Below are 18,140 nucleotides of genomic sequence, written 5' to 3' on the forward strand. Positions count from 1 at the left end.
TATGCTACCTCTTGTTTTAATGTAGGAAAACTATTGAGTGTACCTTTAGAAAGAGGAGAAAAAATAAAATTATTTTTCAGTTAGCATTGGATTAGGAAGACTAGAAATTTACTACATCCTTAGGTTTATAGCAACCACCACATTACCATTGGCGTAAACCGCCAGGATCTAAATTTGGAGCACAATGTGTTGCAGGCATAAAATAAAAGAAACAAAAGCAAATGAAAGAAGAAAATTTAAAGCCTTTTAGAGTATTCTCTTAACTATAAATTACTTCTGTGATTTTAAGTATGATTGGTTTTGATGAAACTTTTGATAATAAAAGGATAAAAGAAAAATTATGAATCTAAGGAAAATAAGTGTTATTGCTAATTTTTTAGGTCTTCTACAGTTACTTAGCAAGGAATGGATGTTTTTTTGTTGAAATGCTTTGATTTTTCCCAGTTTGCAATGGAAGCCTCTGTGAAGGGTCTGGGGAGGGCAGCTAGTTTCTGCTCACATAGAATTCTTTTCCATGCTCACTTTAATTTACACGGTATGTCCAGTGTCTTTTGTTCTCCATTAACCCTAACTGTTTGAGTAGCTACTTGGGAACAACTTCATCACTTCTCTGGTGGAATGTGGCAACTGTTTAACACCCTGTGTGATTTAAGACAGGAAATGAAGTGCTGTCTTAGTAAATTGCAGAGAAATTTTCATAAGGAAATGTAATTACCCAGACTAGAAGTTGGCCGGAATATCAAGTTAGAATCACTGCGTATGCAAAAATTTCTTGGTTTGCTATTTTATCTGAGAGGTGACTTTAAGTAATATTGTACGAATTCAGAATCACGATGGATTACTTTTGAGATCCTAATGTTTGAGATGCCTCACACTATAAGTTAGTGAATCCAATGCTGATTTAAAATAGATTTGCCACCTTACTGAAATGCTGTTGTTGCTTGCCGTACTGTATGGGTTTACTTTAAGGTTTCCCTCCAAGACAGTGACCAAACTTGTACACTCTTACAGAATCATAGAATAGTTTGGGTCAGAAGGGACCTTTAAAGGTCATCTAGTCCAAGCCCCCTGCAATAAGCAGGGACATCTTCAACTAGATCAGGTTGCTCAGAGCCCGTCCAACCTGGCCTTGAAGGTTTCCAGGGATGGGGCATCTACCACCTCTCTGGACAACCTGTGCCAGTGTTTCACCACTCTCAGTGCAAAAAATGTCTTCCTTATATCTTGTCTAAATCTACCTTCTTTTAGTTTAAAACCATTACCCCTTGTCCTATCGCAACAGGCCCTGCTATAAAGTTTGTCTCCACCTTTCTTATAGGCCCCCCCCTTAAGTACTGAAGTGCCGCAGTAAGGTCTCCTCGGAGCCTTCTTTTCCCCAGGCTGACCCCCAACTCTCTCAGCCTGTCCTCAAAGGGGAGGTGTTCCATCCCTCTGATCATTTTTGTGGCCCTCCCCTGGACCCACCCCAACAGGTCCATATCCTTCTTATGTTGGGGGCCCCAGAGCTGGACGCAGTACTACAGGTGGGGTCTCACCAGAGCAGAGCAGAGGGGCAGAATCCCCTCCCTCAACCTGCTGGTCACGCTGCTTTTGGTGCAGCCCAGGGTACGGTTGGCTTTCTGGGCTGCAAGCGCACATTGCCGGCTCACGTCCAACTTTTCATCCACCAGTACCCCAAGTCCTTCTCCGCAGGGCTGCTCTCAATCCCTTCATCCCCCAGCCTCTATTGATTCGGGGGTTGCCCCGACCCAGGTGCAGGACCTTGCACGTGGCCTTGTTGGACTTCATGAGGTTCACACGGGCCCACTTCTCGAGCTTGTGAATCTAATGAAGTGTGATGAAATTACTGTTAAAAGTGACATCACTACAGGCTGCATTGATCTGTATGTTTTAAATTTTGTATAGCATCCATACTGTGCTTTACTTTGGACAAGAGTGGTTAGATCTGGTTTTGATCAATATGTTTATAACTTTTTATTCCAGTCTGAAGATTCTATTCTTAACATGTTATGATAAATATGTTTTACTGCATTGCAGTAACTATTCTGTTTCTTAAATCTTGGCACTGGAGTTCATTTTTTTTAATGAAACCTGTTTCATTTCCATTTGTCCTATGTTAACTTTTCAGTATGCTTCAGGTAGCGTTTTCAAATGGAGAAAGGTCATGAATTGAAAATATTACTTATTAAAGGAAAAAAAATTAAATAAATTGTTCAAAACAGTAGAGGTTTTTGCTTTTCAAATTAAAAATTGAAACAACTTAAACTCCTAAACTCTCCTCACATCTCCCTTGGAAACTCCCTCCTTTACTGTAACTTTGTGGTCTTGATGATATTCACAGAGAAGCTGATTTACTGAATAAAGAAGTTCTTTAAGTTTTCAGTTTTGGAACATTACCAGTGTGTCTGAACCCAGGTTTCAAATTTTACTGGCATTTTGTTGGCAAACCAATTTTTTGGAGTCCTTTCTTATTTGGGTATGTTTCCTGACACCTTTGGCTGTATGGTACTGTGTTTTAAAATTCTCTTTTTCTTTTTTTAAGAGGAAAAGCCTATAAACATATACAAAGGACTAATTATAAAATATCTGGTATAAAAATAGAGAGACAAGAAAATTACCAGCTGAAAAATGCAGTGAGCAGAAAAAATGAGCGTTTAATGGTAGAGTTTTACCCTGCCTGTTCAGCAGGCCTGATTCTCAAAGCAATTCCACAAGCAAAGCATGCACTATTCTGAGGCCATAATACAGTAATTTAAATCAAGCCTAAGTACATAGGTGGTAAGAAAGAGGTGGCTTAGTCTTCCCTTCTATCCACTGGCCTTTTTTACTGTTGCTTCCCTTTTGCCAACAGCAGTGTTCATTTATGGTAAGCCAGATTAGAACATTGATCCAGCTGAAAAATAACTCACATGACTGCCCTACTTACAGTCTTCCTATATACTGCAGTTTTATTGAAACTATATTGTTATTAGTACACTGCTCTCAAAGACTAACCAACTAGCCAAAGTATATATAAGTTGCTAGCCTGTGTCATTCATAGTATCAATAGATTATTCCTTGCTGAAAATGTCGTGACTAGTATCGGACAATCTTCTTTTTGTAGTATTTGTTGAAGTAAGGTACAATAAACTAGCAGACCAAGGTTCCAGTACTTTTTTAGTTTCCCACAAGTCTGGGACATTGTAATCCCTTAATGCTTTTCCTCATTGATGTAGGACTTTAATGTATCTAAGGAGTTCAAAGAGAATTTGACACTAAATGGTCTTTTCTGTACTAACATTGCTATAGGGAAACCCACTATAAAGTGAAAGAAGCTATGAATTTTTGCAATAGAACAGAAGAGCACATTCATGTAATAGTGTATTCTGGCACATATTTTGCCTGCTGGATATAGGCAAAGTTATAACAGTGCAGAGCGGCAAGATTCCTATCATTTAAATAAGCCTCAGTAGGATTAACAGTTTAGGTGTTCTTCTACCCGTCTCAACTGTGGGAGTCAATCTTCCAGGAGCATGCATATTGCACCTGGTCATGTATAAAATACTGCATGGAAAGTGGAAGATTGATAAAATTAAATATTTAGGCTAGAAAGAGAGTGTGAAAATGCCTTTAATGTAGGATCCTACTTGGGATAGGGGATTCCAGTGAACAGCCTTTGGGCTAAGTTGCTAATTTAGTAATTAGTAGCTAATGGCTAGTTTCTGACTGATTTCAACCAAACTTAAAGGACAGCTGGAAACACCAGAGATACCAAGTTTCTGTACATTTCCTGGAGTCAAAGAATCACTCAGATTGGAAGGGATCCCTGAAGGTCTCTAGTCCAACCTTCTTCTTTTAAGCAGGGTCAACAACAAATTCAGACCACCTTGCTCAGGCCTTTTGCCAGTCAGATCTTGAACACCTCCAAGGACAGAAATACTCCACAGCCTCTCTGAGCATCCTGTTCCAATGCTTAGTTATCCTCATAGTTCAATGTTATCCCCAAACTTGATTAATGTGCATGCCATTTCCTCCTACAGGTCATTGGTAAAGATATTAAGATATTAAATAGGATAGGTCTCAGGATAAACCGCTGAGGAACTGCGGTTGTATCCAGTCTACCGGTAGCGTACAAACCATTACTTTTCAATCTCAAGATCCAGACACTTTTTGCTCATCTGGTAGTGCATCCATCTAGACCACAATGGCCAAACTTAGATACAAGGATGCTGTGAAAGACCATCTTGAAGATGGTTGCAACATTTGCCCTTCTCCATTCATCTGGGACTTCCCCTGATCTCCATGACCATGATGACAGAAGACAGCCTTGATGTGCCATCAGCCAGCTCTCCCAGCACTCTCAGATGCATCCTATCTGCTCTCATGGACTTGTACAAGTCAAGTTTTCTCAAGAGATTTATGAGATCAATCCTATTCTACTGTTGGTATTTCCTCTTCTTGAACCCTGTCTATATCTCTAAAGGCCTGGGAGACCTTGTTGGTGAAGACCAGGGCAAAGAATGCATTAGCTCAGCCTTATGTGTGTCCGCGGTGCTTTTGTCTCAGTCAGCTGCGAGCCCACATTTTCCTTGTTTATTCTTACCGTGTAGCAGTAGAAGTTCTTGTTGCCATGTTTCTTGCCAATCTCTACTACAGTTGAGCTTCAGCTTTCCTAACGTTAGCCTTGCTTGTCTGGACAGTGTTTCTGCGTTTCTCCTTCGTAGCATTTCTCCTTGCTTCCATCTCTTTTCTACATTCTTTTTACAGTCATGAATTCCCTTTTTAGCCAAACCAGACTACTTGTTCATCTACTTATTTTCCTCAGTATTGTGATGGACCGTTATTTTGTCTGTGGGAGGCTGTCTTTAAAGACCAGGTCTGTTGAGCTCCCTTGCCCTTCAGAGCTGCCTCTCATAAGATCCCATCTATCAGGTCCCTGGAGAAACTAAATTCTGCTCTTGTAAAATCCAGGGTTTGTACTCTGTTACTTGCCTTCCTCATTCCTCTCAGGATCCTGAACAGCGTTGGTTCATGGTTGCTATGGCCAGAGCTGCCCCAGTTTACAACCTCCCCAGTCAGCTCTCCCTTGTTTGTAGCAGGTCAAGTCGATCTCTCCAGTTGATAATCTGATGTTTGTGTTAAGAGCTTGTCCCTAGCATCCCCCACAAGTCAGCTGGATTGCTTGCATCCCACTTTGCCTTTTAGCAGATATTGGGAGATGGGAGTCTCCCATAGGAATCAGCAGGGTCTGTGATCTGCAGATGTCCTCAAGTTGCTCAGAAAGACTTCCACTTCCTCCTCCTGATGAGGTGGTCTGTAACAGACTCCCACCATGATGTCATTCTTGGTGGCTTCTCCTCTGACGATGGCCCAGCAGCTCTCAGTCAGTATACTGCCTGTTTTACAGAAGACCTCCATATCTCTGAGCTCCCCCAGGTATTCAAGTTCTCATGAAAACAAGCTTCCAGGTAGGAGAGAGAGACCCAGATCAGTGCTGCCAGCAAGCAGTCTGCAGTGTGGACTCGAGAGTTACCTATTCTGCTTGGCCAGCACGGCTTCTGGCAGGCCATTCAGCACAGAGCTTGGATTCAGACACAGCGTCATGCAGTTGAGGGCTATGAAAAGGAGATGGAGGGCAGCGGAGGAGAGTTTAGGAAAAATATTAGTCGGCACACTGCTTGTTTTCAAATTGGACATAATGGACAGAAACAGTGAATATAAAGTAGTAAAGCAAGTGCTCAGGGCACTTTTTTGTCCAAAATAATACAAGAAACTGGTCAAAAGGCATGTTCCTTTCCATTCGACTAAAAATTGAAAGGGTTTTTTATGTTGCTTTTATAATACTCTATAAACAAGCTATTTGAGAGTGAGATTTTCAGACAAGAAACTTGAAGTGAAGGGAGAAATCTGTTCATAACTTACCCTCTTGTGCCCAGGTATTTTAACATCTGGAATGTAATGCTGCCTGTTGTAATACCTCTGCAATACTGTAACACAGCAGGATGCATTAATGAGAGTTTCAACCTTAAACCCACAACATCAATGAAATTTATAGTTGTCAGGCCGTTAACATTATTCAAACATAGTTTTTGTGGTTTCAATTCCCATTTTACATTCATGTAGGAAGAAAAGTCATTGTGTTGACTAGCCGTGAAGACAGAGTTCTCCTTAGACTTGAAATTTCTATAAAGCAATTAAGTATTGTTTATTACTCTTGACAGCATTCATAGTATGCACTACAGGGTGGGAGGAGGGTATTTGTATAAAAAATTGTGCTAGAATCTCTCTCTTAATATTTCAGCTGGTTTAATATTCTTGAATACCAAAAGTGTCTTGCTCACGTTTTGGAATATACCACAAAAATGTTCAAAGCAGAAAAAAAAAAATACATAAAATTCTAGTATCATCTTCTATGGTCATATAGGTGCCGTCTGATATTCTTCCTGATGGGTAAATTTGTCTTCAGATGTTTCATGTTACCCTACTCTTGTATCTCAGTGTGGTCTTTTGACTTAATATGTAGAGCAAGTTAGTTAAAGAGTACAAAAAAGAACAGAAAATTTCTTGAAGGAAAAAATTTCGGGGGGAAAATGTGGTGAGCACTGTGATTAAGTTACTCTGCAGAAAAATGAAATCATTAAATCTGCAACTGATTAAGTTGAAAGAAAAGAAGGGAAGTCAATATGTTAAAAAGTGCACGTACGGTTACACTTTCTGGTAAGGAAAATCCAAATTGTTTCTCCCAGAAAAAAAACTAACAAGCACACACAATTTACAAAGCTCTGAAGTTTAGGGGGGTGGTTATGTGGGGTTTTTTATTATCATAGGCTTCATGGTAGTTCCAGCACAATCTCAGGAAGTAGTAAAAAAATAAATCTATCTGTCTCTTGCTGTATCAGTCTGGGTATTAACAACTTCCCCATGTTGTGTCCATTAAAGAATTTCTTCATGGCCCTTAAAAGTACAAACTCGGTCTCTGCATTTAATATGTTGTTACCTGCTGCCAAGCCTCTAATAGCTACATTCGTATGTTCTGTTAATCATATCTCTTTGTTCTAGAAGCCTGTGTTTTGGATTCATGATTAACTTTTTTTCCTGCTCTGATTATTTTCCTCCCATCATGGCAGCACATGACTTTTTTTTTTTTTCCTATTTAAAAACAAATATGTGAATGGAAAAGTAACAGAAATCAGTGTATTTCAACAAAGCCTGTAATCTCTTCCTAACTGTCCTTCCAAATTTAAATTAGATTTTCATGTTGCAAAACCATGAACTTGGTCTTGTAACTGAAATCACACTGCTCCCAGAAGCCAGGGCTGAAGCCTCATGGGCTATGGAGGATTTTCCCCTAGGTCCCAGCATAAGAAGAGGTATATTTTTAATGTTAAAGTTTGGTGAGGATAGGTGAGCCTGGTCTCCGTGTGCAATCTATAGGGTCCAAAGGAAAGAATTATCAAGCTGTATTTCACATGAACTGGAAGGGGACTGGCAAAGAGATCTTCTGGCCGTTGCTCTTTGACAATGTCTCACCGATTCACGAGTAATGTGGGAAAACCTTGTGGAGCCTGTTACTGCTTCTGTCAGTTTGGGTTCAAGTATTTCCAATTAACGAAGGCATTTGTGGTGCAGACTTTGCTTGGGCCCTCCAATAACCTCCCATTTTGATCTTTATGAAAGCAAGTCAGCCATTTGAAAGATATTGTGAAACCTTGGGGATCCTACTTGCATTTTGCTACTGATACAGCCCCAAGAGTTACTGAAGCCCTGCTTTTCAACCTGCGAAGCAGGAATGGATCGGTCCTTAGCTTGTCACCTGCCTAAAAACGGGTGTCTGTGGGTGATGGGGGGACACTTCTGCTTGCAGCTGGTCCCTGCTGCCCTGGGACACTTGCCTGATTGCAGAACTTGAAACATCTTTCATATGTATCTGAAATTCAGATGAAATAATTTTGAATGGTACCCTTTGCTGATTTGGACTGCACTTATCTCCAAGACAAGATTGCTTTTATATGAATGAACACGATATTTGTGCCCATATTAGAAGTAGATTTGTAGGCTATACATCACTTTCTGGGTTTACCTTGCTGGCAACGTCTTGAATATCTGTTTTATCTCTTAAATAACTCTTCCTGAAAATGTGAAATGGAGGAGGATAGTAGTACACTTCAGATCTGTTTTAAACTGGCTTGAACGAAGTTCTCACAGTAGGGTTTTTTCCTTCTTTTTTTAAGTCCAGCATTGACTCATTTGGTGGTGTTAAAGTGCACTTTCTACTTATCCCCAGAGGAAAGTTAGTATTCTTTTAAGTGAAACTATTTTAAAAGCAGAACACAAGCCTAAAATAAGCCAGTGTTCTCTAGAGTTCTCAGAAGGTGTAGATTTATTTACTGTAGTTAAATCATAATTAGTTCTCAGGGGATAGTGTATCTTTTAAACTGGCTTTATTGCCACCATATTGGTTTTCTAAATAATCAGAAACTGCTGCTTTTATATTCTGTAGTATGAACAAAAATTTGCTGTAAGTAGAAACAAATGTCTAGAATTGCTAGTTGTCACTTACTGAAGATAGTGACATGCAAAAAATAAGCACTTCAAGAAAACGTGAAGAAATACAAAACGTATGTTATCAGATGGCACCTTAAATGAACTATAGCTATAACTTTTTCCAGCATAATAGATATAGTAATGTTTTACATTATCATTTTTCAGTTAATCTTTTTCTAATATTCTAATGCTTTTTGGTCAAAAATAAATGTTAACTGAAAAAGGAGAAATTGTAGTGCAATGTTAACATAAAATATTACCTGATATTTAAGCCTAGATTTTCATGAATGTAGCTTAGTGTTCCAGCTGATAAGCATGGGGTTTTTTTTTCCTAATTGGCAGGTTAATGTTCGAGTTGCCTGAGGAGATGGGTTTAATAGCAATTGCTGTTCGACAAACACAAGGGAAAGGTGAGTAAGTTTCCTTCTAGTGCTAATATATGTGCATTAAACATATGAAATAGGACACTTTTATGTCACCTAGCTGCCTTAAAGATACATTATAAGTATTTTTGATAATATAATCTATATTCATGTCGTCTTCTCCTCCCACTTGAACTGTGGATTCAAACTCAAAACCTAAGTTAATAGAGAACAAAGTAAACACTTTCAGGATGTTTGGTGGCTTTTGCAGAAATGATTTAGTGGTCTTCTAGTTTCTGCCAAAACGTCTCCCCAGTCATGGAAACTGCCATCACTACATTTAGTGTAATACAAGTCAGACTTCCAAATCAGAACTCCTTTTTGACTTAACTGGAACAAGACCGGGTCTTGACTTGCTCTGGGATAGAGGGTTTTTGAGTCTGCAGGACCTGCCTGAACTGTCATGTGGGCTTTCACAATCTTTTGCAGATAAATATAAGCAAGTTCTGTCTCTTTCCCAGTGTTGTGGTTTAACCCCAGCCAGCAACTAAGCACCACACAGCTGCTCACTCACTCCCCACCCCCCCCACAGTGGGATGGGGGAGAGAATCAGAAGGAAAAAGGTAAAACTCATGGGTTGAGATAAGAACAGTTTAATAGAACGGAAAGGAAGAAAATAATAATGATAATAAGAACAATAATAAAATGACAATAATAATCAAAGGATTGGAATATACAAAACCAGTGCACAATGCAATTGCTCATGACTCGCTGACTAATGCCCAGTTAGTTCCTGAGCAGCAATCCCCTCCAGGCCAACTCCCCCCAGTTTATATACTGGGCATGACATCACATGGTATGGAATACCCTGTTGGCCAGTTTGGGTCAGCTGCCCTGGCTGTGTCCCCTCCCAACTTCTTGTGCCCCTCCAGCCTTCTTGCTGGCTGGGCATGAGAAGCTGAAAAATCCTTGACTTTATAGTATAAACACTACTTAGCAACAACTGAAAATGTCAGTGTGTTATCAACGTTCTTCTCATACTAAATCCAAACCACAACACTATACCAGCTACTAGAAAGAAAATTAACTCTATCCCAGCCAAAACCAGGACACCCAGGAAGCTGCTAGCACTGATTTAAAAGCCACATTCATTTTATTAGAAGAACACAGTGCCCAGCCTAATAAGCTCTTTTGAGCACAGCTCTACATGAAGATGGTTACCTGGCTTTGGGTACAGATCTAGCTTCTGTCAAGTTGATTCCCAATGTGGACGGTTTTCTAGATGCACACAGAACATGTTCACAAACACTTCTTCACTTAAACAAAGCAAGAACTTTTGAAATGTGTATGTTACTAGATACCAGGAAAATCCTGGAAGCAAGTCATTTAGGACATTCTAGGAAATCGAGTAGCAGCATGCACATTAAGCAACCTGCTGTCTTTTTAAAGGAAAAGCTTTGCACTTTAACCATTTTTCTTTCAAAATTAGTTTGGAAACTCCATTACAGGACTTACGGTAGATTCTTGGATGGATACTATTGAATCTTTCTCTTTTGTAGTTGTCTACATTAACAAAGTGATCTTTTTTATAACTATTTTTTTCTTGAGTTGAAGTTAAATTTTTTTCTCTACCTCCACAGGTCGTGGTGGAAATGTTTGGCTCAGTCCCATGGGCTGTGCACTAGCCACTTTACATATCACCATTCCTCTACATTCCAACCTGGGCCAGAGAATTCCTTTTATTCAACACCTGGTGTCCTTGGCAGTGGTAGAGTCAGTTAGATCAGTACCAGGATATGAGGTATGTCATTCTAATTTATCTCAAAATTCCTGTTTCCATTTTCATTAAATTCAGATTTTAACTATGTCTTCTATGTGTAGAATGACTGAATGCATAATATAGTTCTTCAGCACCAATATAGTGGTAAACTTAGCCTCCATACATGCTTGATTATTTATATGTTTTAAGAAATCTAGTATACATATGATGAATACTGTCTTTTACTGAGCTGATTAAGTATACTACACTCAGTTCACTCATAATCTTATGAAACTTAAGACTCAGTCTTCAGCAGTAAAGAAAACGTCAATTTTGTTTGTCTAACAATCGAGTTAATTTGTTTTGATTTTGAAGGAGTTGGGGAAGAGGGAGGAGGGAGAAATGAATAAAACTGACAAATCCTTTTCTACTTTTTTTGTTGGTGCTGTTTCAGTGGTCACTTTATCCCTTTTAAAGGATTTTTCCAACCCTTGTTTAAGGTTGAAAACTGATTTCTAAAGTAAGAACTTAGGAGTATTGCTCTCAAGAGGGAATCAAGTGTCCTGTCATCAGTATTAAAATGAAGAACCAGTCTTCTTCATCACCTCATATATCTCCTTTTTAATGTTACCATTTCCTAATATTTGCTAACTATAAAACTTTGGTATTTTACAGAAGTAGTTAACTAAAGCATATGTTTCCTATATTACAGAAAATCAATGACTTATACACATTTACACATGAACTTTATTATAGTGGCACCCAGTAGCTTTGCTGTAGTTTAGGGTCTGTCAGCCTTTCTATTAAAACCTTCTAACTTCAGTGCTTCATAACTTGACTATAAAAACAAAATGCTTCAGGCTAAAATTTGCAATATAAAATATTTGGCTAGAGTGAATAATTTAACCATTTAAAATAGAAGGGACAAGAGTTAGTTTTATAAAATATGAGTCTGACTGGGGAAGGAGTTAATTTATGAATGGAGGTGGTTTTGCTTCTGTATGCCTACTCTGGTATACATTGGCATTTTTTATTTTATTCCATTCAAGAGGTAAAAGGTGACTGAAGTACTAAATATTAATATAAAAATAGTATGTATCAATAATGCATGTACTGTACATAGCACATATACAATACATAGCTTGCTATGACCAAGACAAAGCTACTGAATCTCTTTGATAGTACATCCACTCTAGACAATGGATGAAACCAATGTTAAGGGACTGGACTCAGATACGTTAAAGCAAGAAATTAAAAGATTTATCGGAAACTCAATGCTTAAATTTCCCCTTTAGACTTAGGTAACACAGGGCTTTTCTTTATGTTGGATGAACATCCATGCCATGCAAACTGTAGTAGCTGCAAACAGTGGGCTAATCTGTAGATGAGGCTTCATTCTCTTCTCCAAATTTCCACACCTCTGTGGGGCTATGTCAGAATCTTAGTAATACTTTAACACACTTTAATGTCGTTCGCTATGCTCAAAGTCCATTTCAGGATTTCCATTCAAAAAACTGAAATACCTGTGTCTCAGTTTATCAGCCAGTCATCATTTTTAGGATTGCCATGAATGTTGACTATGCTAAATAGGCAGCAACTGAGGCCTTTGTTCTGGGTCTTCCCGGAGAAAATCTGACCACTCAGTTGGAAGTTTTACTGTCAGATGTTAGTGCTGCAAATGCAAATGGGCCTTATATCCAGAGAACGCTTTACTTTCCCATTCTGAGAACAGCAGACATCTCTAGTAAGTGAAGATAAGAAGGTGCTCCATTTCCAGCATATTTTGTGACACCCATCATTTCTTTAATACGGGGATAATTGTGCAGTACCTTGTAACCCTGTTTTGTGGCAAAGTCTCTGCTGTGTAGTTTATGTCATGAGAATACCCAGTTGACCTGGTTGTTCTTCATGGTTGCTGTTACTTCAGTTGCAGAGCTAGTCTCTGGTGTCTTACAGGTGTATGTTTTCCCTAAGTAAGATCTACTGAGTTTCTCTTCGGAAGATTTCTTAGCTCTGATAATACTGTTTAACAACTGTGTCATACTTTGCATGTCTCAAGAGTCTTCTATAAATCTTTTCCCAGTGCGAAGAGTCGTTTTCCATAATGAATACGAATTGGTGATACTCTCTCTTAGAATGCTTTGATAGCAAAATCAGGTAGTATTTCCTGTCAATGTACGTGTAATGGACTCCTCTCTGGCCTTTAAATCTGTCAGGAAAGTAGACACGGACCCAGGTGCAGTTTTCACACATCCTGTAAAGGGATTTCATAATCTACAATAGGAGGGAATGCGACTCTTGTAGTCCTGGAGCACCTCCCATAATTTGCCTCTGGGGATACAGTCATATGCAGTTTTTCAAACTACAGGAAGCACATTTGCTTTCTTTTTGTGTTTAAGTAGCTGGTGCAAAGTTCAGTTCAGTTCTGTGGTTTCAACAAAAACTTCTCTATTGCGCTGGAACGGTGTCATACAGCACAGTTTGTGTTTCCAGCTCCATGGTGTTGCTTGAGCATAGCTGCCGAAAGCGTGAATATATTTAGGACATTACTGAAGTATTTACATAGTTGTGAACTGGAATTTCTCCTGTCTGCTAAATTTCCTTTCTGAAATTCAAGATGTCATTGTCTCCTTGTCTGGTTTCTGCAAGGATCCTCAAATAGTGTTGATGTTACTGTGGGCTTACCCTGACTGTTTATCAGCAGTGAGCCAGAGCAGCTGCCACAGTTTGCATCTTTCTTGAACAGATCTTTTAAATCTTTAATGGGCACTTGTGAATGAAGGAAATGAATTCTATAAAACCTCACAATTTGAGACTGAAAATCTCTAGTATCTTTAGTCCCCCTTTTGGTCGCCCTAAGCCTTTATTTTCTGCCATAACTTTTGGGGCGTTTTTAATAAATAGATACTTTTCTCTGACAGCTGCCAACCTCCTTAGTAAACCACGTAACCATGTTACTATGACTTTTTCAGTAACATTTGTGAAGCACTTAAGTTCTCTTTATGAAGAGCAGTTGACAGTATCACATTTGGTGTGGCAAAGAGGTACAGAAAATACAGAATATGGAGTGATAAATGAGCCATGTTCTTATAATCAGTATCGAAGGGCAAAGTGTTTCTAAATGTATGTTTTTGTTTCTTTAGGATATTGATCTGCGAGTAAAATGGCCAAATGATATTTACTACAGCGATCTTATGAAGCTTGGTGGAGTTCTGGTAAACTCTACGCTTATTGAAACAACATTTCATATACTTATTGGTAAATGTCTATTTTCAAGTTTTTCTATACTGTTTTTTTCTGAAGAAATTTGTTATTAATGTCTCTATGAGTTCAAATGATAAGGACAAGAACAAATAACGACAGCAGGCATAAGGAAATAAAGCACAATATTAAATCAAAAGGAAGCACAAAAAGTAAATGTTTTCATTCTTCTTAATAATTCCATATGCTTGACAAGAAAAATGTAAATGGAAGCATCTGGGCCGATGTAGTGGAGTTCAAAGAAAGAGCATTACAGGAGAGAGGGAAAATGTCCTACTTAATCTATTGCAAAACTAGTAGAATGTACTCAAAAATGTATCAATTTTTTCAATTTTCTTTTTCTTTTCAACATGACAAATAGTTAAATAAGAACATGCCTTTTAAATCAGGACAAAAATTGCTACGTACACATAGTAATGTTTAATTTCTCCTTTCATCCTTTTAAAATTTATTCATAACTTGTTTCTGTTGGTACCTTTCTAGAAACTGGAATATTGCTAGTGAAGCAGCAGTGAAGTAATGATTTGATTAATTAATCATTTTCTTTAGTTCTCTCAAAAAGTAAAATTTGCAAAGTAGTTGGGAAGGCTGGGTCAGGGAGCAAAGCGTGACAATCTGCTTGTTCATTGTGAAGACAAACAGTCTACCTGGAAAGCTGGTTCCAAAAAGGTAGCACAGCCAATCTCATAAAGACTGTATATGTATTTTCCAGCGAGTCTCAGTGCTGTAACAGGGGGAGATATTTAGGTCCACAAATAAGTATTGAGATGTTTTTATCATTTCAAGTCTGATAACCATCCTGCTATTTGTTAAGGAAAATTTTTCTCCTAACCAGCAGCAGCACAGATCTGTCAGACAGGCTTAGAGACCTGCCAGCAGAGTTCTAGGTTCTGGTTCCAAAAATAATTCTCTCTGCTATGTCTAAAAAATTAAATGAAAATTCCTTAGCAAGTCTAAAAGGTTAAAGAAGAAGAAGATAATATTTGGTTTGTATTTGAATGTAGCACAGTAGATAAGTAAAGTATCTTGCAAAGAGAGTGTGGGCATGATATCGTTTCTGTCAAGGTGCTGTAAATTTTAAGGCGCGAACAAGCAAAACAGTTGAAGTAGTCATCACCTCCTTCTGTGAAACATGCCCAACCATTAAATTTTCTGTTCAATTGTTATATCCTCATTTTGTAAATAATCTACATGTACAGAATGGAAGTTGCACCGAGACACTTAAAAAGTCTCTCTGTGCCCCATCAACCATTTACTGCTTCCATATGTTTTTCCAGAGCCTGTTCTGGTTAACACAAGAAAAGCAAAAATGGCTCCAAAAATAGTTCCTCTTATCAAATATCTCTTTGCACATTACATATTTGGTTTGGACCTTGTGTTTCTTACCCTAAACACAAAACCATTCAAATTCAAATGGAAACTTTCTGTATGCATTCTCTCTGATGTCCATAGGAGTCATCTTGGTGGCGATAGGTCTGAGGTATATACAATGATGTACATTTTCATCAACTTTCTTTCACCTGGAAGCTTCTAATATTGAAATTTACTTGCCACATACTAGTCCAAGGATCTTTTCCATCATTTCAGTGATGTATGTCACTGAGTAGTAGGGGTGACTCGTGACATCTAACTTCTTGTATTAGTAGTAGCAATGAGATCGAACTTCCACAACAGGAAAGGTAAGCCAGATGCATCATCCCCTTTCTACAGCCATGTAGATTCCTTACCTCCCTGTTTACATGGCACTCATGAAGAGTATCCCATATATGAGGATAGTGATCAAAATCAAAGATCATTTACATGGCTTCATTGCTCTGAGAAGTACCTCAGAAGAATATGGCAAAAGACAAACCAGCCTTTTCACCTGTACCGTGTGCTCAAGGCCTCACAGACAACGCAGTTCATGTTTATACTTTTAAACATCTTTTTTTAAAATTTTTTTTTTTAATTTTTTTTTTTTTTTTTTTAAGAACTTAACTGTTGTGGGACTTTTGGAAGAAGAGTCCTGTAGAAGAATATACTTCATTAATGTAAGGGCCAGACTCGGAACAGACATAGGTAGCCAAACACAAGTGGAATGCAAGGGACAGCCAACGTGCTTGACCTGCAAAAGCTCTGTCTGCCTCTGTGTGCAGCTAAGGCATGTCCAAACAGTGCGCAGATGCTGAAGGCAGGACTAGCTCTAGAACTGGAAGATATATTAGCCACATCAGCACACTGCAAGATCAGTGCTAAATGTTTATTTTTCTCTCTTCTCACACAGGCAATGCAGAGATGCCCTAAGAGTCATGAGCACCTAATAATTTTCAAATTAGCTGGCTACATTTTTGCCACTGCATTTATTCCCAGGTTCTTCTGCCTCAGCTGAGCTCATCATCTCAGTATGTCTCTTGTGTCTGCTTCAATTTTTGGATTGCTAAGTAGTGATGTCCATACATAGAAGCCTGAGTGCCCTGAGCTCCAAGGCCCCGTGACACACCCTGACAGTACCACTCACAGCTTAACGGCCACAGCCACTCTCTCTTCACTTGTACTGTATTTGGGTGTAAACAGCTGAGTCGGGATTTGCTGGCATGGCACGTTATATTTTCCAGTTCATTTTCCTTTGTACCTTTCCAATAATACATTTCACTTCATTTGCATGGGATCGATGCATTGGTACTGGTATCACTGTGGCTTTCTTTGCATGCATTCTCTGACTAGTTAAAAGTCAAAACCTCCTTTTCACTGAAGAGATCCTTCTCCTCACAGTTAATACAAATTAATTCCATACATAAATAGTCTCATTAGTAGCAAATTTACAAAACAGTGTATCTGGACCTTGTTGCACATGGAGGTGTATCATGTCTAAACCCGACTGATAGACAGGGGTTTTATCCTAAATGTCTGAGGAAAGAAAAATCCAAATTATTGAGAGAAAAAAATAAACAGGTAATACAATATATTTCTTTACATCCCTCGAAGCCTGTTTCAGCAGGCTGCAAAAAAGGCCCCAAGAGCCATATTTAAATAAGAAAGGCGTTCTGCCAACGTTATGGAGAAATCTCAGTGAGAGACTTGAGGCTTCTAAAGGATATGCTGTGGTAAGACAGATTAAGCAAACTGGAGTCTTACACAGCAAAGTTAAATCTTCTGGGCTTTTCAGAGCATGCCAAACAAGGCTTATCAGCTGAGTAAAAAGGCTTAATTTTCAGAAAATACAATCAGCTAACTGGAGTAAACAGAGAGGTCTCTGAATTAAATTTTAGACTGAAAAATAAAACTCCATCTTAGAGTATGATCAGTGATTTACTCTCAATTAGCTAATGACCTGTCAGCTTTTAGGGAGTAAAAAAATTTCTCACTTTGATGTTACTGTAAGCAACGTGCAAGTTACCACTTACCATCTTCCTAACTGTCATTGATAGGGTGGTCTGTTTTGAAAGACTGCACTGGATTTGCTTCTACAATTCTGAGGAGGCCCTTTAAGGGCAAGGAACAAGTAAAATCTGGACTGAGATTTGTAATTACACAAGTAGGAATATTTAAAGGTGTAAGAGACTGAAGAAAAACAGCTACTGGAAACATCCTTAGAGATAATAGTATCAAGTGGTTGAATAAAGTACTGACTTTCTGGTGGTAACAAAGTGTTGGTATTTACAGATCCTGTTCTCTTCTTTTGGTTTGTCTTCTTCAGGCTTTGGAATTAATGTAAATAACAGCAACCCCACCATATGCATCAATGATCTCATCACAAAATTTAATAAGGAAGAGGGTACAAAGCTGAAGCCTTTAACTGCAGACTGTCTTATTGCAAGAACTGTAACTGTGCTAGAGAGGCTTATAGATATTTTTCAGGAGAAAGGGCCCAATGGAGTTCTTCCCTGTTACTACAAGTACTGGGTACACAGGTAAGTATAATGTTCTTCTCAAACTTTCTTTTAAGAAAGTTGGAAAGAACTCATGGATATTTTGTCTTTTTCAACTAGATTGCCTTTAATACCAGTGACTTAGTTAAAATATACTCCCAAATAGGATGTAATTTTTTAAGGGATAATAAAAACAGCACATAGTAAAATCAATGGACTAGCTTGAGTTAAAGAATGATTCTAGGTATTTTACATGTATCAGCTCAAAACAAAGGGAACTGGGAATGATTTGTTTAGCTAGTGATGAAACTGGTGTACTCATGTCTTTCATTAAACAAAAAAACCTCTTTGGGTTGATTCCAACTCTCTTAATTCTACAGAAAGAAA

At 38.5% G+C, this 18,140-nt stretch overlaps 1 protein-coding gene across 2 annotated transcripts in view; it reads left to right on the forward strand.

Moving 5' to 3' along the window:
* Positions 1-18,140, forward strand: part of HLCS (holocarboxylase synthetase) — a 138,157-nt gene that overhangs the window by 115,622 nt on the left and 4,395 nt on the right. For both annotated transcript variants that reach the window (XM_075033706.1, XM_075033708.1), the window contains 4 exons: positions 8,866-8,933; positions 10,526-10,686; positions 13,788-13,902; positions 17,582-17,795. In XM_075033706.1, the coding sequence (XP_074889807.1) occupies positions 8,866-8,933; positions 10,526-10,686; positions 13,788-13,902; positions 17,582-17,795 (558 nt within the window). The remainder of the gene's footprint in view (positions 1-8,865; positions 8,934-10,525; positions 10,687-13,787; positions 13,903-17,581; positions 17,796-18,140) is intronic.

The sequence above is a fragment of the Buteo buteo genome, chromosome 8 (genome assembly GCF_964188355.1).
Source record: "Buteo buteo chromosome 8, bButBut1.hap1.1, whole genome shotgun sequence".
NCBI classification, from domain to species: domain Eukaryota; kingdom Metazoa; phylum Chordata; class Aves; order Accipitriformes; family Accipitridae; genus Buteo; species Buteo buteo.